General features: G+C 44.9%; 1 protein-coding gene across 3 annotated transcripts in view; it reads right to left on the reverse strand.

Annotated features, from left to right (window-relative positions):
* Positions 1 to 1,595: 1,595 nt before the first annotated feature.
* SRRM1 (serine and arginine repetitive matrix 1) overlaps positions 1,596 to 25,529 on the reverse strand; it is a 605,541-nt gene continuing 581,607 nt past the window's right edge. For all 3 annotated transcript variants that reach the window (XM_086956396.1, XM_086956395.1, XM_086956397.1), the window contains exon 18: positions 1,596 to 2,547. In XM_086956396.1, the coding sequence (XP_086812522.1) occupies positions 2,443 to 2,547 (105 nt within the window). In that variant the 3' untranslated portion in view covers positions 1,596 to 2,442. The remainder of the gene's footprint in view (positions 2,548 to 25,529) is intronic.

Below are 25,529 nucleotides of genomic sequence, written 5' to 3' on the forward strand. Positions count from 1 at the left end.
ATCCGAAAAGGCTGCAGGGAAGACCAGTGTCGCTAGACCCCGCTGAGGGGACAGAAATGAAATCAGGAGGAACCCCAGGCATGGGCACCGGCGTTGATGAAAGGATGGGCACCGGCGGCGATGGATATGTCGACAGTGGCGTCTGTGGGAGTTGCTTCGGAGTCGACAGGATGTCGACGGCCTCCACGTGGGATGCACCCTCGACGCCGACCGGCGTTGGAGGAAGTGAGCTGGGCGTGACCTTGGGCGATGAGCCCGGTTTTGGATCCGACGTGGATCCTAGCTCCAAGTTTGGCGTCGTCCGCGCCAGAACCCGCACAGGGCAATGTGTTGACTGGCGGTGAGAGCGTGGCGTCGAACCCGGCATCCCTGGCGTCACCGACGCTGCCTCGGTCGTCCACGCAGGAAGCCACACAGGGTTATGCACTGACTGACTAGGAGAACCCGACATCGAACCTGGCGTTGCCAGCATCGCTTACGCCGTCCGCGCAGAGAGCCGCACAGGGCTATGCGCTGACTGGCGGGGTGTGCTAGAGCGACCAGGATGGTCTGGGCCACGGCCAAACGTAGTCGCCTCGGCGTCGGAGTCGGTGCACACAACCCTGGTCCGGGAAGGATCTGCCGACGAGGGCCAGGCCTGAGTATCACCGCCTCTATGGGGCCCGAAGGCGCGCCAGGCAGCGAAGGAGACTCAAAGTAGAGCCCGGGAGTAGGACTACATTTGGGCGTGCGTCGCTCCAACTCCTGGGAAAAGAGGGTAAGGAGGAGGTGACCTCCGGGCTTTAGTAGCTGACCCCATACTGGAGGAGTGGGCTCCAGCAGCACGCCTACAAAGGTGGACGCTTGTGGCTCCTCTTACCTATTTTAGGGCGGCTGTCGCAGGAGCGGGCTCAGGTGCGAGTCCCCTCTGGACAGGGAGAGGGGTGACTAGAAGAAACTGGCCCAGACAGCCACGCGGCCAATAGCTTCATACAGCGTTACCGAAGGGACTTCGGTTTCATCTGTTGACAGTCGCCGCATTGCTTGGAATCGTGGTGCACACTAAGGCACCACAGGCAAATAAGGTGTGGATCAATGCCAGACACCAGACGCACACAGGCCTCACAGGCTTTGAACCCGGGGGCTATTGCAGACTCTTCCAGTACGACACCAACGGTGTTGAGAAAGCCAAAAAGTAGGCCAGGAACTGCTGGTTTCCCGGATCCACGTTGTGACGTGGAAAAGAAGAAAACTTATGTTGGGGCGCTAGGGCGGGCATTTATGGCTCCGCTGACGTCACGTCCATGGAAGACGTCAGGGCAGAGCCGTGCGACGCCGCCCCCCCCCGGTGCGCAGAGGTGCTGCTGCACAAAATTTTCTGGACCAGTCTGATGCCTGGGGATATTCTAACTTAAAGAAACTGCGGCTAGACGTCTCTATCAGATAAATACTGCAAATATTTGGATTTTAAAGCAATAGTATCCTAAACAGACACTAGTTGAGCTTATCTTGCGCACAATCAGTAGCAAACATCTGGCATACAGCAGGCACTCATTGAAATAAGCCCAAGCCACATTAAAAACTGCATTAAGAACTCACAACCAAACATTCCAAGCTTTCTTAAATTATGAAATTTACTCTGTTTAATTCACAAGCTTTATACAGCTCCTGTTAAAAAATGCAACAATATTCACTGTCCAGGTCCATCGATTTGCTCTTCAAAGCCCACAGCTCTGACACATAGATAGTCTGAAAGAACCGCAATCAAACAAAATGGAGGGGGTAACAAAGCAGTTGTAGTGAACAGATTAATGTTAGGAGTCCCTTTGGGAACGAGCAAACTCTCCTTTAAAAAATATTTTCAATAATAAAATACAAATTAAATTCCAGTGCTTCAAATCAACTTGTTACATCAAGAAAACCCACAGTGTCCTGGCAAACTCAAAACTTTCATTTTATGATACACAACAGAAAGTACAAACCTGATTCACCTTAACACAGTCAACATTACACACATTTTTTTATTCAAATAGTTTGTTGACTTGAAAGTTTAACCAGTGGTTTCAATTTCAAACATGTGTAAGAACCAGAGTTCAACAGAATAATTTGACATTTTTTTTTATCATACTCCGATGTGTGTCCAACTTGTTATCAGACATCATAAATAATGTTTCTGCAAGCTCCTTGGCATGTTTATATTCAATATAAATCCTTGGTTTTTGAAGTACCCTAATATTATGGAAGTTACAACTATGGTGAGTGAAAGGATATCGCTAGTACACTGTGGACACTGATGGAAATCCATGCCCATTTTATTATTTGTTTTTAATATTGTTCACCTCTACCCATTACAACATACGTTATAATCTAAAGCTCAAACACATTTTAGCAATTGAAACTGAAATTTGAGGAATAGAAACCAAATAAAATATACATTATATCAAATATTTCAGTTTATGGCAGCTAAGGCTGTGGTGACACCTGAGCCTTTCTCATAGACCTCAAGGCCTTTTCTCGCAGGTGTTTTTCTAAATCATCAAGGTTTTCCTCACCATCACTTTCAGAATCCTGAAATTTAAAAAAAAAACAACTTCAGAGAAGGACTTTATGAAAATAAGTATCTAAAACAATTATAAACAAGAGGTCTTGATCTTGGTATAATTTTTAAATACTTAATAAGTGTACAGGTATACCACACGGAGCTCTCCAGTGTGTAGCTGTAATGATTAGTTAATGTTACAGTGAAAGGTAATACAACACTCGCAGGTACTGTAGTATCTAAACTTGATAAAGCTAGTGGGTGCATATCATAAAACTCCAACACAGGTTAAGTGTTGCTTTCACTATTGTTAAAGTATATTTGACCAAAGTCAGCATTCTTCATAATTAAAACCAAAACCAACACCAACACAGGTAAGTGCTGCTTTCAGTATTGTCAATATATATTTGTCCTAAGTCAGCATACTTCATCACCAAATCTAAACAATCTTTATTCATTTAGGGTACTGTAGAACTACCAAGATAATCCACAATGTTTTAGGGCCCTTTTTCCCAAATTAAAAAAACCTTGACAAAGGGTACACTTCAGAAAGAGCTGACTGTAGATTGAGTACACAAAGCTTGGTGTAGGTTTTTATCAGCTATCAATTTTAGTAACTGTCATTTTTGTACTAGTTCAGTGCACGAATTAAAATGTTTTATTGACTTGCTTGGCTTTATTAATACAAAGGACTCACCCTTGTAAACAGAATGATACACAATCTGTGACTCTATTATTGTTTTGGAAAACAGATTAGGTAAATTTGTTACAGGATGTCTACATTATAAATCCTTTTATCTGAATGGTTTGTATATTTTAATTAATTGATTTATATTTTTTAATCGACGTATTGTTCCGTGCAACTTTATATGGGATAAATCTAAACATAAAATATTGATGTAGGCAAGTACTGGTTTACATGTGTAAATCAGTACTTGCCTACATTTTTTTAATGGTTCGATTCCTGGCTGCACAAGGTTAAACGATTCAAAGGTACTGTGTGTTGCAGTTTTCGGCTCCATTAATACTGATGAATGAAAACCATGATAACTTACACCTTTATTAAAGCCACTCCGACATGCTCAGGACACCATCAAAACACTTTCCTTAAAACAGGTTTACTAAGCTAATCCACATTACATTTAACTTCGTCATACATGATGTTTCACCATGACCAAATAGTAAACTCGTTTTAATTAGCATTTTAGTTGTAAAGTAAGTAACAGAAAACACATCTACCCTATAGGTACAGAAAATTCCTCCTGCAAATGCATTTGAATAATCACATATGCATCTACACAAGCTTTAAGGGAAAGGAGAACATCATAAGGTCTATTCATGTGTCATCAGACGGCTGTAAACAGTAATGAAAATGTCACACTAATGGCCTGAACGGTTTTAAACAATTTATTATGTTTAAGAGTCCAAGAATGGTACTGAAAATGAGATACTTGTTAAGTGAGAAACGGGGCAAAGCAAAAAACCTATAGAAAGGAGCAGTCTTCTGCTTGTTTAAAGAAAAATGCATGTTCAGTAAAATCGCAACAAAAATACATACATTGGAAATACAGGAATTCAAAAATTATAAGGAAATGTTAATCACCATTTTATTAGCCATTACTTGCAGTACAGAAGATGCCACGCAGCATTAATGTTGTGAAATGCATTATCCAGAGAACTGAGTTTCTGTACATAGATTGTAAAAAGAACAGCTGGGCTCTTGTCTAGAAGTAGGTGGTACTTGAATACCTTGTAGGGTAACAAATATGCCACACCCATCAACCATTAGCAGGCAAATTGGTACAAATACTGACCAAAATAACAGCTGACCTGGATGTATTAGTTTAATGCTTCTGTTATTGTTTAGATTACTACAAAAGAAAAGTTGGTGCCTCCACAGATTTAACAAGTGAGAAACTTAAGCAAGAAAAAAGTGATATTGAAGAACCTGAAATGGGCATTGAAATACCAAAAGTATGCATGTAGAAAGAATGGTATTTAGCAGAGAGGGTGATCTGACAAATAGTGATAACTAGCTCTTATGAAAGGAGCTCAAGTTGTTGCAATATTGTACGAGTAAAATAAATTCGGTTTTCTTCTGATGGACACTTACTTGCTGACCGAAAGTAGCGCGTTCCTGAAGAGTTGTGACTGAGTAGTGCCGACTAATCAAGGAAATCAAGCAGCACAGCCCTAAAAAGTAGTCACTGTGTGCCTGAGAAGAGAGGCAAAATGTTTAACATAGTATGCAAGAAACACCAAGTAGCTGTCCTGCAGAGCTCAGCTGGCCTACCTCAAGGTTAGAACCAGAGAAGCAGCCATTACCTTTCAGCAGTGGACCTGAATGCCAGCTGGAGGGTCAGTCTTGGGGAAAGGAATGCAGAGTGGAACCCAACACAAAATCGCTAACATACAGCCTCGCCCTTTTCCCACTTCAGCACAACCCTCAAAAGGATGAAAATCCACTCTATCCTGGCCGGTCAAATAGATTTAAGAGGAAACCTCGTACTAGGGCTCCAAACTATGCAGTCTTTCCTCCTCCTTGGTGGGATGCGCAGAAGGGAACAATGACAGCACAGCGATGAACCTTGTGAAAGGCAGATGCCATCTTAAGTAACAATAAAGGGCAGAATAAGTTACTGATTTTTGACATCTCACTCTTAGGTGGATACTTTATCTAACCACAAATTACTCACCTTTAAGTACGCCTCGGGGGCTAGACGGGATGAGGAAACATCTCCTGCAATGCTCCTTCGTGCAACTGAGTGACACAGAAGGGATGGATACTGCATCCCTGCATACTGAAGTCAGTTTCTTACTTTTCCCTTTCAGCGGCATCAAATGCAGAGTGTAAACAATGTTTGTACCAGTGTGCCACTTCCTAGCTTGCAAGGATTTGAGAGGTTTAAAAAAAGAGAACTCCACAGAAAGGGGAGGTGGGAGGGCAGTGATGATTCTGCAGTTAGTACATGTTGTATTGTATTGTAAAGGCTCTTCTATAGAGCATGGCTACTCGGGAGCATTCCAGCGCTTAGGACTGACCAAAGGGAAGTGGATTGCAAGGAATGCGGATGCCCAGACTCAAGATCCTGGGAAACAGAACAGTTTTCAGCTTCTTTCGAAATGTTAGACTCTTGTCGGAGGGATGGAGGAAGGGCATGCCATAACTTAGCCGCATTATACGAAAAAAGACGGCCCCCTGTGCGGGCCCTATTAATCCTGGGAATTGCTAATAGATTTTGCTGATTGGAACGAAGGTTCATAGGTGGTTTATAAGGCCTAATCATGTCATCCAGGATGGGGGGACCGCTCCCATAGAGTGTTTTGTGGACCGTACAGAGGGTCTTGAAGTGAACCCGCTCCCCTACCGGAAGCCAATGCAGAACACTCAACGCGGGCCTAGCTGATGAGCGATAGCTAGCACCAGTAAGTAGCCTCGCTGCAGAGTTCTGGGCAACCTGAAGTTGCCGAACAACCGAGACAGGGTCTCCTAGATAAAGCGCATTCCCATAGTCCAGCCTAGATAGAATGAGGGACTGGACTATGGTTTTCTTGGCTTTTTCAGGTAGCTGAGGAAGGATTTTGCGGATTGTTTTAAACAACCCAAAGCAAGTAGCTACTGTCTTCCTTGCCTGGGTTTTGAATGACAGCTCCGCATCCAACCAAAATCCGAGGCTCTTAATCTCGGTCTTTGGAGTGGGCCCAGGCCCCATGCAGGAAGGCCAGAGTGTCAGGTTGTTAAATGTGGCTCGTTTCCCCAATAGCATCAGCTCAGTTTTTCCCCCGTTCAACTTAAGGAGGGATAGGTCCATCCATTTTGCAACTGCTTCCAGGCAGTTGCAAAGGTTGGTAGGAAGGTGCTCTACCTGATTCAAAGAGACAACTAGCTGGGTGTCATCAGCGTAGCTTACTAATTGGATTCCAAAGGAGGCCACTACTTCCGCCAGCGGCGCCATGTACACATTGAACAGTGTGGGGCTGAGGGAGAAGCCCTGTGGCACCCCACACTGTAATGGTACTGGAAGGGAACAATTGTTCTCCGAAAAGACCTTAAAAAAAATCTGTCTCTAAGAAAAGACTCGAGCCACATAAGGGCCTTGCCCGTGACCCCGATCTTTTCAAGGCGAGATAGGAGGACACGGTGGTTGACCGTGTCAAAGGCGGCACTGAGGTCCAGGAGGATAATGGCAGCGCTGCCACCAGCGTCCAGAATCCTCCTGGAGTCCTCGACCACCCTCAACAGTGCTGTCTCGGTTCCCTGCCCTCTCCGGAACCCTGTTTGAGTTGGGTGGAGCAAGTTGTGGGTCTCTAAAAAAGACATCAGCTGTTTGTTCACCCATTTTTCGGTCAGCTTACTAATGCCAGGGAGAAGGGAAACGGGACGATAGTTAGAAAAATCGTCAGGGTCAAGGTTTTTTTTTTTAACAAAGCCCTGACCATAGCCAACTTCCAATCTTGTGGCACAGTGCCTGAATCAATCGAAGTGTTGATTAAGTTGATGATGGGCGTACTAATGTGGGGCAAAGCCGAGTTTAAGATGGTCATAGGGGCAGGATCGAGCGGAGAACCACTCTTTATGGAATTGATGAGAGGGGGTAGAAGTTCTACACTGAGGGGGGAGAAGATAGAAAGCTGAGGCAAGATAGAGTCAGGGCCACCTACCAGAGGGGGAGTTAGTTCACCCATAGGTGGGTCGGGAAGGGAGAGAAGGATCTTTTGAATTTTGGTGGCAAAAAAATGTGCTAATTCGTCAAAGCGAACATACCTCAGAAAGAATGTTACTGAAGGTAAGCAACACATTCTTGTGATTAATCAAACTGCTGATTCATCACCTTAGAATAAATACCAAAGCAGGGGGTACCTGACTGCTTGAGGAGTGTTCACGGCCGGGCTTTGCTCCGCCGAAGCGCCGCACCAGCCACCAAGGCGCGGGCCTTCCTCCGCCTGTTTCCCGGCCGGGCTTGGCTCCGCCGGGCCCCTCCCGCCACCAGCGACACCCAGAAGAGCGCCAGGAGGCGCATAAAGGCAGCGCCAGGCCAGAGCTTAACGGGGGTACCTGACTGCTTGAGGAGTGTTCACGGCCGGGCTTTGCTCCGCCGAAGCGCCGCACCAGCCACCCATGGCCGGGCCTTGCTCCGCCTGTTTCCCGGCCGGGCTTGGCTCCGCCGGGCCCCTCCCACCACCAGCGATGCCCAGAAGAGCGACAGGAGGCGCATAAAGGCAGCGCCAGGCCAGAGCTTAACAGGGGAACCTGACTGCTTGAGGAGTGTTCACGGCCGGGCTTTGCTCCGCCGAAGCGCCGCACCAGCCACCAAGGGCCGGGCCTTGCTCCGCCTGTTTCCCGGCCAGGCTTGGCTCCGCCGGGCACCTCCCACCACCAGCGACGCCCAGAAAAGCACCAGGAGGCGCATAAAAGCAGCGCCAGGCCAGAGCTTAATGGGGGTACCTGACTGCTTGAGGAGTGTTCACGGCCGGGCTTTGCTCCGCCGAAGCGCCGCACCAGCCACCAAGGGCCGGGCCTTGCTCCGCCTGTTTCCCGGCCGGGCTTGGCTCCGCTGGGCCCCTCCCACCACCAGCAACGCCCAGAAGAGCGCCAGGAGGCGCATAAAGGCAGTGCCAGTCCCTCGTCCCGCGGGACGCGCCGGGCGAAGCCCGGGCAAAGGGCGGGCCCTCTGTGGCCCTCAGAGGCCTGAGGAGACTGAGCTGGGCCAGGGACCTTACATCTTTTTAACTGGACCTCCATTGCGTATCATTCACGTGAGACTTTATTTCGATTTTTGTTTTATCTTACATGAGTAAGTAGTGGTTTTATCAGAGTTTACATATTGCATTAAAACTATCTAGGATGTCTAAACCCAAAAGTGATAAACCAGCTGTGGGTCCACGCACCATTGAGAACCACATGGTGAAGAAAGTTAGCCAGATAAACAATGAAAGACGTGCCTCTCTAGGGAAGGGCACCTCGATATCGGACCTGCCAGATCTGTCTCCCCCGAGGTTGATTATAGACACTGAGACAAATATGAGTGGTGATACCAGAGCAGAACCGCCGACTACTATCATAGTGAGTGCTGAGGTTCACTCAGACCAACATGTCCTGTCAAGCGAGGAAATAGGTGAAATAAGTGAAGCACCGCCTGTTATCAGGCCGATGCGAACCTGCAGGATAGCACATCAAAAACGGGTGGGGGGGGGGGGGAACATAACACTAAAAAAAGGGATGGGAAAGAAGTACATAGCCCTGCCATAAACCCATTTGTGTTCACCGGAAATAACAATAGTGGTTTTAATTTAAATTCATTAAAAATCTAGAAGCAACATTAGTAGTGAAAATAGAGGAGTTGATCAAACCACTAACCAATCAGATTGAGACCCTGGTCACGGAAGTGGCTAGGCTGGGCGGCCTGGTATCTGCACACCTGGCGGCACCAATTAGTGGCAGAGTTAAGGCGGGTGGAAAAGGGCAGGATGTGACGAAGGCAAGAGACCATCAGAACACTGGGAACATTGCTGCAGCAGCTACCACTAGGAATGAGGCATTAAGTACACCAGCCGTTCCAGTGGCATCTGCTTTGCTGACACAACCCATTATACCCACACGTAGTGGTCAAGCCCCTAGACCCCCCAGGAATAATCGATACCTGAACCTACCACCTGATTGTGCACCGTTTGTGGCAGTACTGACCAATGTTCCACCTTGTGGTACTCATCCCGCCTCACCATATGATGAATCTCATGCATCATTGAAAAATAAGACAGTGGCATGGCTTAATAAAAATTGTGGTTTTCCCATTCCTTATTCTGATCAGATAATGGCAGTAAGGAGGGTGAATTGGGTAGGCCCCTCTAAAAAGATGGGTAGTGGGGATTGTATTGTCGTAAATTTCAAACATCCCCAGCATGTGGCAACTGTCCTTTTAAGAGCATTCTCACTAGTTTATAATGAGAACAGTATTTGTGTGCGCCCACTGGGGTACTTCTACGCACATCTGTGCAAACCCACTCCCCAACAAAGGATAACTAGGCGGGTGTTCGAACCACAGACCCCAATCATGGACACACAATGTGTATATAACATCACCAATCCATGCGGGCCTGGTAGTATGAATGAAACCTACAATAGGATTGACAGCGTTGGACGTTATCACCATGGGTCTAATGTTAACACACAGAATAGGTATGAAGCCTTGTCTGGACTTGAGTTGTGTGACTGACAGGAGATACCTTCGGTTCAGGGCGCTGTGGCTTCAGGTGAACCTATACACACAGAGAACCCACAGGATATAGCATCTGGTTGTTTTGTTGTATCATGCAATATTGCAGGCTTGGCTGCCAAAATGGCTGATGGAAATTGGGTTAATTACATTAAGCAATTTAAGATCATCTGTCTACAAGAAACTTGGTTGGTGGGGTGTGATCTCTATCTGGAAGGGTACAAGGCCTTCTATGTGCCAGCTACTCCATCAATAAGGGGCAGGCCTAAGGGGGGACTTGTAATTTTTGTTTCTATTTTAATACCATGTAAAATGCGTAGAATTGAGTCACAGCATACCGGAGTGATGGGCCTAGTTCTATATGAGAGAAAACTGTCGGGCTGGTTTTGTGAATTTTTATAATGCAATTCATGATAGTGCAGGCTCTAATCAAATTACTGTATTGAATTATTTTACTACTACTTTTTCAAAAGATCTTGGTCATAATTTTATGATCATGGGGGATTTTAATGTGCATCCTTGCGGTGACCCACTGAAGAAATGCCTAACAGAGTTGCATTGTGAACGTATGGGAGGCCTACACATGGAACATACTGTGGAAGGGGAATTATGTAATGACCTGTTGAACAACTTTGCTCTCTCATTGGCCATGACACTTAGGGACCCGTTAAAATGCTTTGATATTCCCACTTTCAAAGGGCATGGCAGAGGCACCTTTATAGATCATATGCTAGTCTCCTTGACGATGCAGGTTTTTCTGGATTCGTTCAGCATCGACCCAAGTGAATTCAGTGACCATAATCCTCTAACAATCTGTCTAAAGGGACCCTGGGTTAAAAAGGGAAACCAGAGTTGTAGCACAGGCAGGCTGCGCACAACAGATGGGAGGAGGCGACTTAAATGGTCAATGGTCACCCCGGATCTTCTCTATAACAATATCGCTGAAAAATGCACTGAGGATATTAAAAACTGTACCCTTGAGGGGGGAGATCCTAGGCAGGTGCTAGCTGCTTATCAAAACTTATCGGAGAAGGTGTCAGAACTACTGTCAGTCCCCCTCAAGAACTCGGTGAAAGGGGCCCTAAGTGGTTTAACCACGACTGTACTAAAGCTGCACGCAAACTTAGGTCTGCTTTGTCAACCACCCCGAGAAATCGGGAAGATGTAAAATTGTGTAGAAAAGAATATAAGGCTGTCACCGCATCCCGCAAGGAGTTTTTAAGAAGAGAGGCCTTGGATGAAATACTTGACCCCTCCACCTTAAATTGTAGCACCAAATTTTGGGCTCTATTTAAAAGACCGTTCTTGGTAGAAGAACCGGGTGATGGACTAGACTGCTGCATAACTAAGGAGGAGTGGGAACTTCATTTTAAAAAACTGTATTATTCAGCGGACCCTGTAATAGTTGATGGTTCACCCTATGTTAGGGGATGCAAAATTAAATTTGATAAAAGCGAGGTAATGGATGCCATCGAGGGTCTCACAGCAAAGAAAGCCCCTGGACCTGATGGAATTCCACCGGATCTTTACAAATCAGATCCAGGTTTTTGGGCACCAATCTTGGTAGCTGTATTTAATGCTGCTGATATACTGGGTTGTCCCTTGTCCTGGGGATCGTCAACAATTGTCCCTGTATTTAAGAAAGGCGACAAGGGCAGCCCTCTTTGCTATCGCCCTATATCACTAATAGACTCTATGGTCAAGATTTTGTGGAGAATCTTACTGCAGCGCTTATCAAGTTGGACAGCTGATAATAATATTATGTCCAGTTCCCAATATGGCTTCTGTGAGGGTCGTTCCACTATAACAGTGCCTTAACCTGTTCCTCATATTGAGCAAATATACTGTTGTGCAGAAAGGAGCCGTACACCTCGCCTTCATGGATCTGTCATCGGCCTTCGACTTTATTAACAGGGGATGGCTGTGGCAGACCATGAGGGAGAAAGGTGTGGACAGAGAGATTGTGGATTTCTTGGTGGACCTGCAAAGTGACACCAGAGCTAATGTTAGGTTCTCAACTAATGGGGAAACCACTGGAAATTTTAACATTAAAAAGGGAGTGCGTCAAGGCTGCATCCTGGCCCCATTTCTTTTTAATTTTTACATTAATGATTTAGATGCCGCACTACAGGAGGTAAAATCAGACAGCCCTAGAGTTGGTAGGCGGGGTATTCCTGTTCTTTTATACGCAGACGATGCGGTTTTAATCTCGAGAACGGAAAAGGGTCTCCAGGCACTTCTGAATGCTTTTAATAACTTTACCATTAATTGAGACCTTTTGGTCAACAATTCCAAACCTTATATAATGCATGTTGGCCGTCAACCAAAAAAGAATTTCATTTTTAAACTAGATGATGTCCTGATCCCCATCACTCATACATTCTCATATCTTGGTGTTTTATTTGACACAAAGCTCAGTTGGGCACTACACGTGGCAAGAAAGAAAGGGGAAATGACAAGGGTAAATGCCTCTATCTTTAATTTTGCCGCTAAATTGGGGAAAAAGCCAAATACGGCTATGATGAAACTCTACAATGCTAAATCTATAGCTACTGCTGTTTATGGCAGTGACCATTAAAGAAATGGGGTAACCCAAAAGTACTGGACCTGGGTATCAAATTGATATTAACAAACAATGGTCCGAGACCTATAACTTAGTACAAAAGCAATGAATCAAACCTTAATTGATTAGAGAGCATATATTATTTGTCACAGCTCAACCCAACTAATGAACAACATAAGAAATTGGCAACAACAACGCGGTCCAAAATTATATGCAATATTTTAATCTATTATCATATGTAACATTTGTATTGCAATTCACAAATTTTTATGTATTTTTTATATAAGTCTAGAATTATAATTGTAATTGCCCCGTATATATCGTGCAGTAGAAAAAGGGTGTCAAAGAAAGTGCAAGTGATAGGGTGAAAGGGAAAAGAAATCACACATAATTTATAAAAACATTTTCTATTATTCCAGAGGAATGCCAGCCAATAAATGCTGGACCAGAGAACCTGACCACATTCAAATAGTCCAAGAGGACTTCTTAATCTTGTTATCAGACATAAGATGTAACAATTATCTGCACTATATCACAAAGGGGGGGGGGATATAGGTGGTGGTCCAGGTATTAAATAAAGTGTCGACGTTTCGACTCGTCTTGCGGCCTTGCGGTCAGTTGTGCCTGGGCCATGCGAGTCTTCTTCAGGACATATTAAACGGGGCAACACAGGGTTATCTTGATGACCCTGTAAAAGATATGAATGGACTTTAAGAATTTGGGGGTGTTGCCTAATTGATGAAGTGAGAACAGGGGTATAGGTAATGTTATGAATTGTTACAGCCTCGTGTTTACAAGAAATTCACCTGGGAACATATACCCATCAGATTCATTGTGCAGGTAACATTTATGTTTTGCCTGAATATGATTGTGACTACAGGACCACATATATATATATATTTATTACATAGGACCTCCATTACTTTTTCAGAAACCAGGTCTTGGTACCTGTGCATAGAATAGGATCCAGTGGATCGCATGGACTAAACCCAGCTTGAGTAGATAACGACTACTACTCCATTAACAGGGTAAGCATTTCTATACCCCTGTTCTCACTTCATCAATTAGGCAACACCCCCAAATTCTTACGGTCCATTCATATCTTTTACAGGGTCATCAAGATAACCCTGTGTTGCCCCGTTTAATATGTCCTGAAGAAGACTCGCATGGCCCAGGCACAACTGACCGCAAGACGAGTCGAAACGTCGACACTTTATTTAATACCTGGACCACCACCTATATCCCCTCCCCCTTTGTGATATAGTGCAGATAATTGTTACATCTTATGTCTGATAACAAGATTAAGAAGTCCTCTTGGACTATTTGAATGTGGTCAGGTTCTCTGGTCCAGCATTTATTGGCTGGCATTCCTCTGGAATAATAGAAAATGTTTTTATAAATTATGTGTGATTTCTTTTCCCTTTCACCCCATCACTTGCACTTTCTTTGACACCCTTTTTCTACTGCACGCTATATACGGGGCAAATACAATTATAATTCTAGACGTATATAAAAAATACATAAAAATTTGTGAATTGCAATACAAATGTTACATATGATAATAGATTAAAATATTGCATATAATTTTGGACCGCGTTGTTGTTGCCAATTTCTTATGTTTTTCATTAGTTGGGTTGAGCTGTGACAAATAATATATGCTCTCTAATCAATTAAGGTTTGTTTATGGCAGTGAGACATGGGGCTATGTAAGTGGTGAACAGTTATAGGTCACTGAAAACAATTTTCTAAAGCTTTTGCTTTGTGTCCCAGCTAGCACATCGAATCTAGCGGTACACTAAGAATTGGGAAGTCAGTACCTATCAGACATACGTGCGCTAAGACCACTCATATGCTGGGTAAAATTATGGCTAAACCAAGACATTCCGCTAACCCACCTGATTGTGAAAGACCTTGTATCTCAGGATAATGCAATGTGTGTGCCCTGGTTAAAATACCTGAAATCTCAGTTCCTGAAGCTTGGATATCTGAATCTGTTTGAAAAACCCAGTTGGATATTAATGGGTGATGTGACAGCAATTAAGCAGGATTTCTATATGGATAGGAGGGCCCATAGAGAAGAGGTTGAGCTCATGAAACCTAATGTTAGGAAATATGTCATGTTAAAAACCTGTGATACTATGGAATTATATCTAACATGCTCCTTCACTTCTCATGAAAAATTTCTGCTGACGAGGTTCAGATTTAACATCTTATCTTTTAATTAGACCCAAGTCGGACATTTTTAATAAAATTGCTGCTCCCTGTGGCTGCGACGGGAAGTCTCCACAGGATATGCTGCATTTTATATTTTTATGTAAATGTTATGAATACCCACGAAAACGTTACCTTGTTACCCTTTTAAAGAAACTAAATTTTAACCAAATAAGACCAGCACTCATGTATCTACAGCTTTTGCACAGTGATAGTGTTCATGTGATGAATTCTTAAAATTAACTGTTAAATTGAGAAAGTGCCTAGATGAATGACTATATACCTCTGATGGATGATGAACTTATGTATCTTGTTGTAAATTCAGTACCAGTTGCACTTTAATTATGATTTTGCCTACTTACTCATGAATGTAATATGTATTTGTTTTTTAGCAACCGTGATTTTAACCATGAAATGTCTATTGTATTTTACTTGTGTACTTTTATGGATTGAAATATATCCGAAATAATGTCTCTATTGAATTGAAATACCAAAGCAGGACCAAGTGGAAAAAATGTCCTTACCCTCAATTCTGGATGTCAAGGCAATAGTGCTTGAGGAACAAGTGCACTGATGTCCACGTAGCAACATGGCATATCTGAAGGACAGGTACACTGCGTGCCAACGCAGTGATAGCAGTCTTAGCCCTGGTGGAATGAGCTTAAAGACTGTTTTATGGCCAATGCATAGCAAATCTTAATGCAGAGGACTATACACTCTGACAAGGTACTCTTCTGCAGAGCCATACATTTCTTTAGCCTGAAGAACCCCACAAAAATCGGACTGACCACACGATGTTACTTGGAAAAATCAATATATAACATTAAAGCTTTTTTGCAGTCCAACAAGCGCAACATTGAGGTGATAAGTCAGGACCGTAATAATTAAAGTAGGTTTAAGTTGACCCCAAAAGGCAAATCACTATAAATGTGGTCTCACGTACGGCTGGCACTGGAGACAAAACATCAATGCTGCTTTCCCTTCTTTCATATAAGATCTTTGTCCCTCGATCAATTGATCTATATAATGAACTGATTCCAAAAATACAGAGTGGAATTTACATATATTGATTGATCTAGTGATTTTAAATATCAACACTTGTTTACATCTTATATACATAATTAATGTATGACAGGTATGCACCCTATGTTCAACTTTATTTTCAACAGAATGAATATTGATATTTTTGATCAAACTACTATTGTGCATGTCTGTTCCCTTTCCGATTGATTCATATGGTCACTCATCATAGGCTTGTGCCTTAAGACTGATTCTGCTCGTCACCATTCTGGGACAGACAATTATTTTTAGTCAGAGACTGTATGGCTCAACGATCCCCTTGCTTAACTCTAGTTGATACTCAAGCTCACATGGGGTTATTTGGTTGCCCACTTTGTTGTTGTGTGCATTGATTTACAGCAACATCATGTTCCCTTGGGAGGCTGAGATTAGCAGAGAGTGTATTTGCAAAGAGGTGTTTTAAAACCCGTTGTACCACATGACACTCCTCACTGGCTTCAATGTCTACACAGTAATGTCTAGTAAAGGTGTGCACAGAAGACCTCATGGCTGCCAAGAAGATGTTGTTTAAGGATACGTTAGCAGGAAAGGAAAGTGGTGCTCCCTTCTTCCTTGTCAATTGTATCCTTACCTTTTCTCCCAAAGTCACACCCACTGTTTTGTAACATGTCTGGATTGTTGGACCATCCGACTCTCAATGATTTGTTTGGTGACTGGAGAACCTCTTGCCTGCTTACGTAAAGTTGTTTAAAAAATGGTTCCCCTTCCAGACTGGTTATGTCTTTTGCAAGTAGCATATAATTGCCATTCAAATATCCAGTGTATGTAGGGCACGGTCGGCCTGCGTTTTCGGCTGCTGGAAGAGTGCAGTTAAGTGCATGGTTTGGTTAATGTGAAAGTGTGATACCATCTTTGGGATACACTATAGGTTTATTCTCCAACAATCTGTCCTTGCGTATTTGGAGATAAGGCTGTGTTGTGAGGGCCTGGTGCTCACTATCTCTCCTTACAGACGGGATAGCTATCAGGAAGGCGGTCTATAACATTCGAGGTTAAGTCGCAGGTTATGCATGGGTTCAAACGGAGCTGTAATGAGCTGTGTCAGCAGTCAGGCTCTAAAAAGGGGCCTGGGGTGCCCTCTGTAGGTAATTTTTTTACTTGCTACCTCAAGGAAAATTTTGAAGAAACTGCCCCTTATTACTTCTTTTGTATCCGCCAGAATTGTCAACAGGTTGTAATGTGCTGGAACCCTCATTACCCTGTCCTGTGCCATTTCCAGTATGGCTGAAAACCATGTTTCCTTGGCCCACTGAGGTGCGATTAGAATTTTCGCCATCGTTGCTGGCTTCCATTTCTGTTTGACCAGTGGTATAAACGGAATTGGGGAAACATAGGCAAATTTCCCTGACCATGTGATCAATAGCATTCCTTATTGAACGGTGGGTGGTGCAGACACCTGCATGTGAATCTTAGGCATTTCGTGTTTCTAGGGTTGCTAATAGGTCTATGTGTGGCGACGGCAGAAGACCCAATACTCATAGCTGTGCTTCTCCTCAGGACACCACAGAGTATAGTATGAGGGTCCATGGCAGACATCCGCATCCCACAGGGCCCATAAGGTTTGAACCTCGAAAACGTGAGAAAAAAAGAACGGGGCACACTGTTCCTGCAACAAAAAATGGTCCAAACAGGCCAAAAAACAGCCAGAGGAACCACTCTGGGTCCACGTCAGAAGCACAGGAAAGAAGAAACTGAAGTCAGTGTCGGAGAGTGGGGGTGAGGGGGCTTACATGGACTCTGTCTATGTCAAATACGGTGGACGATGTCACTACTCAGTCGAACCCTCTACAGACGAACAGAAGTACTGTTGAAAAATGTTCTGGATCCAGTCTGGCACCTGGGGAGAATTTGAACATTAGGAGTCTGCGGCTAGATGTTTCTATCAGATAGCCCTGCTAAGCAAGAGACCGTATGAAGCACAGAGTGTCAAAAGCAACAGAAAGGGGGCATACATCAGAAAAGCAATAGAAAGGTGGTCAGGCCTCACTCATGCCACTGAAGTGTATTCAAGCAGTTCTGATTTCATGGCAGGTTTCCTGGCAACCAAGATGGTGTCCATTACTGATCTGACATTTTCAATGCCAATAACTCAAAGTCTTGTAAATGTGAGACCTACTGCATTGCAAATGCTTGTTCTAAAAGGATGGTTATGACAATTTAAAGAAATTATTATCTGCACAGTAACATCAAGGGAGACAAGTACTGCAGGGTCAAAGACTGCATACTGTTGCCAAGTCATCAGTTTTTGGGTGCTCATCCCAAGTTTTCCATTTTGTTTGGGTTTCACTTGTAGGTAATCATGAACTTCAACACTAGCACACTGCTATCCAGAGCATTGTCTATGTGCTCTGACCTGAAAACGTGTAAAAATAGGCTGACCAATGGCATCTGGACCTTGACCATACTTTGCCTCTGCCCATCACCTTGAGGACCTGGTGGCCTTAGAAGTGTACTTGTGTGGTTGTTTGGGAACCAGTGTATGGGCCTTGACCCCTAAAGTGGATTAAATCCTGTTTGGCACACTTACTTTTCCAATAGGCCACAGTATAATGAGGCAGTAATACACCAGTGTCATTAAAAGTAAATATTCAGTTGTGGACCGCAGCACATATTGGGCCATCCACTAAATTATCTTTTTAAACAGGGGCCTGTAGGAAAAGTATGACTGGCAGTTTCATGAAGTATCTGGTTTTCCATTCCATGGCGGAAGCTACAATTTCAGAGGAGGCCCACTCAAGGAGGATTTTCCTTCTCAAACTGAGAAAGCCCTTATTTATATTTGCTCCTAGTGTCGAACCTTATTCATAAGATTCAAGTGAACCCAGACATTCAGGGACTTCAAGTCAAGTCAAATAATGCTTTATTCGAGGTTCACTCATTAACCCCTTCGCTGCGGCGGCTATTCCGCCGCAGCGCTAAGGGGGTAGGGCGGCCGCGCGGCGGTCACGTGCTTGTGACGGAACAGCTCCGTCACGGCTCGCGGGTGAGCTGTGCTTGTGACAGAACGGTTCCGTCACGAAAGCGCCCGCTCAATGGAGCGCGCCGAGCGGGCCGTGACGGAACCGTTCCGTCACAAGCACAGCTCACCCAAAGCTTGTGACGGAACGGTTCCGTCACAAGCATGCAAGGGGTTAAAGCAAGTACATAGAACAATATAAAAATCAGATTAACACTCAATACTGGTAAAAAATAAGACTCATTTAAAATTAAGACTTGATAGTAGCTTAAAATTTAGATACAATTACAATGTAAAATTCTATGCATAACATTTTGTAAAAGGTACAAGATTAAAAATTATTGGAGTAAAAACCTTTAGATAAAATGACAGTGTAAAATACAGACCGACTAACAAGAAGAAAAACAATCAAGTGGCTAACAGTCTCTTTCTAATAGACCACGCCCATCCAAGATACTTAGCTGTAGCTATCGCTGAAGGCATTAAAGTGCTTGTGCATATGATAAGTAAAGCAACAGTACCCAGATTTTTACACGTTGGTATTAGCCAAATACGTCTTGGGTCAGAGTAGGCTGTACAGGAAAATAGAAAATGTCCAACTGTTTCTTTAGTAGCACCACAAGCATGGCAGCTATCATGTAATCCGCCTCCCCACATTCCTGTCAGTGATCTAAGTGGGAGTGCACCTGCTCTTAGTAAGTAGGTGGCACACAACTGAAGTTTACTACGTTTGTAGGTGACCTGCTTTGTTTTTGACTGCCACCACAGCCTCCCTGGTTGCACTCAAAGCTGTGCTGAACAAGTTTAGAGATGTTTCTGGATACCAAATTAACTACAACAAATCGATCGGTATGGGGGTTGGTCCTCAGTTGTCATCCTTGCAAAATTGCTTCTCTTGGGCATCTACTGATTTCCACTACTTAGGTGTGTCCATTCCGAGGGTTCCTTCCAATGTTTTTCTTTTCAATATTTCGCCGCTTTTGGATGTTCTCTTCAAGGACCACTATAGACGGGTCAGGCTTGAGATCTCTTGGATGAGTCGAGTCAATTGCATTAAGATGAACTTTCTCACACGTCTTCTTTACGTGGTTTGGGTTCTTTCACTTCAGATTTCAAAATTGTTTGTTGCACTGATCCAGAGAAACATATGGTCCTTTGTGTGGAACGTCAAGCCCCCTAAGTGATTAACGCAGTCTTGTATCGTTCTACGTTGAAAGTGGGTTTTGGTGTTCTGCATATTGCTCGATATATTATAGCTGCCCAACTTGCCCTGGCATTGGACTGGATTTCTGCTCCGGTTAAGTCCTGGATCGACTGGAACAGCTGGTGTACAGACTTCCCCACTTGCTGTGGTTACTGCTTCGTAGCCTTTCCTCTGCTGGCATGTTACTGTCCTCTATTCTGTTCACCCTCATTCACACGCGACGGGTATGCACCAGTTCAAGCTTTACCCTTCCCCACATACTCAAGTTCTAGGTAACCCAGATTTTCCCACAGGCATGTGGGATAAGAGGTTCTGTATGTTGGATGGCGAGACTGACCTCACTCTTACAGACATGTATGATCTCACGTTTTTACTGAGCGTTGGAAGGCCCTTTAGATGTGACCAAGACATCCTATATCATACAATGGGCAACCAATTTGTCTACTGAGATAGATGAGGGGGATTGCAGAGCGATCTGACAGAGGGCAGCTAGGCCCTCCATTTGTATTCAATACAAGGAGTGCCTACAAATTGCTCCTACAATGGTATCTTACTGATATTTGAAGATGTGTTTTGACATTTCTGAGATCCTGCACATTATGCTCACCCGACTCTAGTCAGGCACTTTTAGGGGCCCAGGCTGAGGAGGGTCTATACCACTCAACACCTCTTCCGGTAAGTTGATAGCACATTGTTTGGTGGCCACATGCCTGGTGACTACCTTTCTTGGAAGGGCCCAGAGATTCCAACTATGCATTTGTGGTGGGCAAGGATCTGGGATATTTATGCTTTGGAGAGCGAGACGGCGACTATTAGAGACCACAGATCGTGTTTTGCCAAACTATGTACCCCTTTCATGACCTTTGTGAAAGATAACTCTGCAGGCCAGACGCATGCATGTACTCGGGGTTTGGGGGTAGAGACTGGGTCGAACTTGATTGAACTTGGGAGGTGGGAGAGAAATTGATGTAGGGGGTTTCTGTGGTCTGTTTTGAGGAGGGTGTGTAGGAAAGTGCAGTTTTTTACATGGCACCCTCCACTTTTTGCCTGGTAAAGGATGAGATATCAACTGGAAGTGCATTTGGTTCTTGCTAACTAGGTTCCCAATGGTAGATCTTGGTTCTAAAAACTGTACAATTGTTCCCCCCGATTGCCAATACCTGTAGCACTCTCTATAAACCCCTAGTAAATGGTACCCCTGGTACCTAGGGCCTGAGGTACTAAAGAGGGACCCCAAGGAGTGCAGCACGAATTGTGCCACCCTAAGGGATCCCTCACCAAACTCATGCAAGACTGCCATTGCAGGCTGCATGTTTTGGTGCAGACTAAAGTAAAAAACACAACAGTACACAGATCCCTGTGTGCCAAGTCCCCTAATACTGCATGTAATATTTTTAAGTCACCGCAACAGCAGGCCTTACAGCCCCAAGGCAGGGCGCTTTATATTACATGTGAAGCCATATTTGCATGAGCAGATATGTATATGTGCTGGTCAGTTCTATTACTGCCAGTAAAAGCGAACAGAGAAGCCATATTAAAACATGTGCTGGACACTGGTGAAAAAAGATATCCCCAGCTACATGATGGCTTCATATTCACAAACCCACCCTAATTTCAGTTGTGGATTTGTGAATATGTGCACACAGTGTACCTTAGAGGTGCCCCTGAAAACCTACCAGCGGTTGGTCCGTCGGCTAACTGGTCTCTGACAGCCTGCCACAGAGAGAAGTTTCTGACCTCCCAGGGTGAGGTCCTTTGCTCTCAAGAGGTCAGAAACAAAGGCTACACGGGAAGAGTGTTCACACCCCCCTCCCTCAGGATGAAAGGCTGATTACCATTCGATGGCACGACCCTTCAAAGAAGCCACCGCCTTTGAAATGTGTATATTGTTTCCCTCACAGGAGAGGAAGTTTACTCTCTTTGTCCAGAGCCCTTTGGTACCTTGACAGGCAGGAAGATTAGCCAGTAAAATAAGTGTGCCCACCCCGAGGCAAGTACTATCCCTAAGGTGGACTAACTGAAGTGGACATGACTTTTCAGAGCTGGCCATCTTTGTGATGGCAAACTATGGAATTCAGTGACAGGGCTATGCCCACTTCACACAGGAAGTGGTAATGTATGGGCCATAGTGACCTCAAGGGTAAGTAGCCCATTGCTTACTACCCTGCACTGCTCTAAATTCAGTATTTAGGGAGCCCCTGGAACCAGAATATCAGATCATGCCGACCAGCAACTGACATGGCGCCAACCCGGATGGCCTGCCTGCTGATTTTGACAATTGTGCTAAAAGACGACTTGTGCTGAAGCTGCTGTGTTTCCAAAGCCTGGGAGACCTGCCAGCACTTTACCCAGGAACTCTGGGGGAGCTGCTTCCTTGCATCCTGGAGGCACCCAGAGACCTGAGAGGTCTCCAGGACAGGACTAAGGACACCACTGCACCAGTCACTTCAAGCCAGAGTTGAAGTGGACCAAGGGTGTCAGTATGGTCCTCGCGCTCTCCAGAGACAGCGTTTGCTGTAGTTATGTCTCTTGTGGACTTCCTGACGTCACCTGCAGCCTCTGTTTACAGGCCCTGTCCTTTACAACAGATGCTGGTAAGGAAAACCAGACACCTAAAGATACCTCTGCACCCCTTGCCCCTGGCTTGAGGAGAAGAGGACAAAATGTGTCCATAAGTCCTCGAGCATCGTGAGGCCTGAGCCCCACTGTTGGTTCAGCCTGACTGAACTCCAGTACGAGCCTGCAGCCTTTCTAGGCGAAGATCGATCTCTACAGACTTACACTGGGCCTCTAACGCTATTTTGCACCTCTGCACCTGGCTGCCCTAGTGTTGCTGGTGCTGCCTTGAGCCTTGCCCACCACTCGCCTTAACCTGTGGAAATTCGTCCCAGAAGACCCTGTATCGTACCTGAATGCCGTACATTTTCTTTCTTCTCTAGGATAACATTGTAGCTTTTGAAAAAAACACTTACTTACTTGAACAAATTGCTTCTGGTGCCTAAATATATATAAGGACGCAAGTTATTTTTATGAATTGGTGTGGATCTCCTTATTGAGTCGTGGGCATCATTTATTGACTGTTGTGTGTATTTTCAGATGCCGAACACTCCTCTCTGATGAGCCTAAGGCTGCTCGACCACAATATCCCATGGAAGATAACATTGGGATTGCTAGAGCAAGCCCCTGTCTACTTATAAGGGAACCCCTGGACTCTTTGCACAATAGATCTCATTTTGATTCATCATATCAAGAGGCCGCTTCCTACAGGGTGTTTGTCAGGGTTTCTTGTTTTTTCCCATATGGAAGAGGGCGTACAGAGGGATCACCTCACATACCAATTGTTGTACAAGTGTTTTTTTTAAACTTTTTTTTCTACTGCGTGCCCTTTGTGAGGGCACATACTGTTTTCATTTTTGTACTGTTCTTTCTTTTTCATTGTTTTTTCCTTTTTTGAATACTTTTTATATGAAGTTGCTTTAAAAAAAGAAAACCTTAAAAACTTTAGTGATGTAGGAAGCTGGCTCTGCATATACTATACCAAAATGAGGTATAGTGTGCACAGAGTCCAGTGGAACCCCAAAGGTAGGCAGAGGTAAGTTTAGATAGCACCTCACTTCCTATTTGTGGCAGTGTGGTCGAGCAGTAAGGCAGTATTAGAAGACAGTGTTAAGCATTTGTTGTACACACTCAGTCAGCAAATTAATTCACACACTCAAAGACTGAAATTCAGACCAAGTGTTTTTATATGAAAATGTTGATTTTATTTTCTATAACCAGGCAAGCCTGGCACAGGTAAGCAATAAATACTTTACCATAGTAATGCAGTCTGTAAACAATTTGAATTGAAATTGCATATGCACTTTGTTTTGACTTACAGTATGGTTTCAGAGAAATGCAATAATTTGTAAATACAGTACATAGACTTGAATGGGCTTTTCAGTAAAATTACTGTTGACTACTTTTCTTACTCAGAGTAGTATACCTGGATACTAATCTGGGACATTTCCTGCAAACAGGTAAGGAAAATCTTTTTTGTTAGTTAGTGTAATTTTAAAGAATTTCTTAAGGTTTTCAAACTCCACACTTTCCCCAGAAAATCAGTCAATGTTATCCTATGGAGGAAAATAATGTTATGGGTTTTGAGGTAAGTTTGGGATTTGAGGTTCGGGGGTAGACTCAGGGGTCCCCCAGGGTCAAGGATGCACTCCCGTCACACCCTCAGTGGCACTAGGGCGACCGGGTGCAGAGTGCTGAGGCTCAATGCCATCTAATGGGGGATAGGGAGGACTCCGGCTGGTGGCTGCTGGCACGCAAGCCACTTGGTTGTGAGAGCAAAGCTCCTGAACTTTAGCTTAGGGCAAATGGGGAAAGAAAGTAGCACCGAAGATGCACCCTCAGCAGCAGTAGGGCGGCCGGATGCAGTTTCGATATCGGGGACTCTGTTGGTTTCAATGGGGAACCCCCAGTTTGCAAAGGCACTGTAGGCTTGGGGATGAAGTTCTTCTGCGTGAGACCACCACTTTGAGAGGTAAGTTAGGAAGTTAGGAGTTGGTTAGACACCGTTGGTTTGGGCACACAAGGTCATGGGGCGTAGGGTGCAGGGTTGCCTTTTACCAGCTCCTGGTCGCGGTTGGGGGGACCTTCTGGATTTAGGCTGCAGGCGTCGGCTGGAGGCAGGTCAGGGGTCACCGGATCTCGGGTCAGGATTGCCGGGGTGACCTCCTTGTGGTGTTTGCCCACTCGAGCTCTGGCCGTGGACAGCAAGTGCAGATTGCAGCGGATCTGCGGTGTCCGGCCAGAGCCAGAGGTTGCAGATGACCAATTTGGTGTTCACAGGAGACAAAGTCTTTGTGGTTGAAGGCAGGCAGTTCCTCTGTGGTTTTCGAAGTTGCTGGCTGCAGGACACACCCAGGGATTTGCAGGATCAGGTTTGAGCTGGAGACAGGCCGGTAGGGCTGGGGCCAAGTCAGTGGCGGTCTTCCTCGTTAGCTGCTGCGCGGCTGTCCGGTCCTCCTCCTTCTTGTAGTTTCTTCTCGTCTCAGGTTTATGGGTGCCCCTAAATACTAGATTTAGGGGCATTACAGGTAGATATAAAACCGGAACCAATGGGTCCCTTCCCTGGGGTGGGTACACCCACTATTATGCCACCTTCCAGTGGGAGGGGGCCTGAGCCTGTCACTGGTTGGCTGAGTTCCACCATCTGCAGGATGGCGGGGACTGGGAGTTGTGCTGCACCTCTCCGAGTTGGCAGAGGTGGGCACACCGCTCTTCCTCACTTGTTTTTCCCGCTGGTTCTCCCGCCCAAAGTGGGGGTCAGAACCAGTTGCTGAAAGCAGCAAGTGACCTGGGGAAGCTCCCTAAGGCAGCAAGCCTTTTAAGCTTCCCCTTTGTAAACCCTGTCCATCCTGGGGGAGGAGGCTTGGCACCTCGTCCCAGGATGTGCATTGTTTCAGCCCCAGAGAGCAGCAGGCTCTCGACCCAAGGGTCCAGAAACAGGTCTGGTGGTAGCAGCTGAAAGCAGCCACTCAGCCTGGACACTAGTGGTGGGTTCGTTTTCACGGAGCATCTCTAAGTTGCCCTCTGTGCGCATTTTACATAAAATCTCACACTGGCATCAGTGTGGGTTTAACGCGCTGAAACGCTTAATACCAAACTTCTCAGTTCTCAATGTAGCCATTATGGTGCTGTGGAGTTCGTTATGGAAAACTATTTATACCATATACTCTTAATGGCAGCACTGTACTTACAATGTCTAACAATGGACTTAAGACACTATAGGGGTA

The sequence above is a fragment of the Lissotriton vulgaris genome, chromosome 2_1 (genome assembly GCF_964263255.1).
Source record: "Lissotriton vulgaris chromosome 2_1, aLisVul1.2, whole genome shotgun sequence".
Classification (NCBI taxonomy): Eukaryota; Metazoa; Chordata; class Amphibia; order Caudata; family Salamandridae; genus Lissotriton; species Lissotriton vulgaris.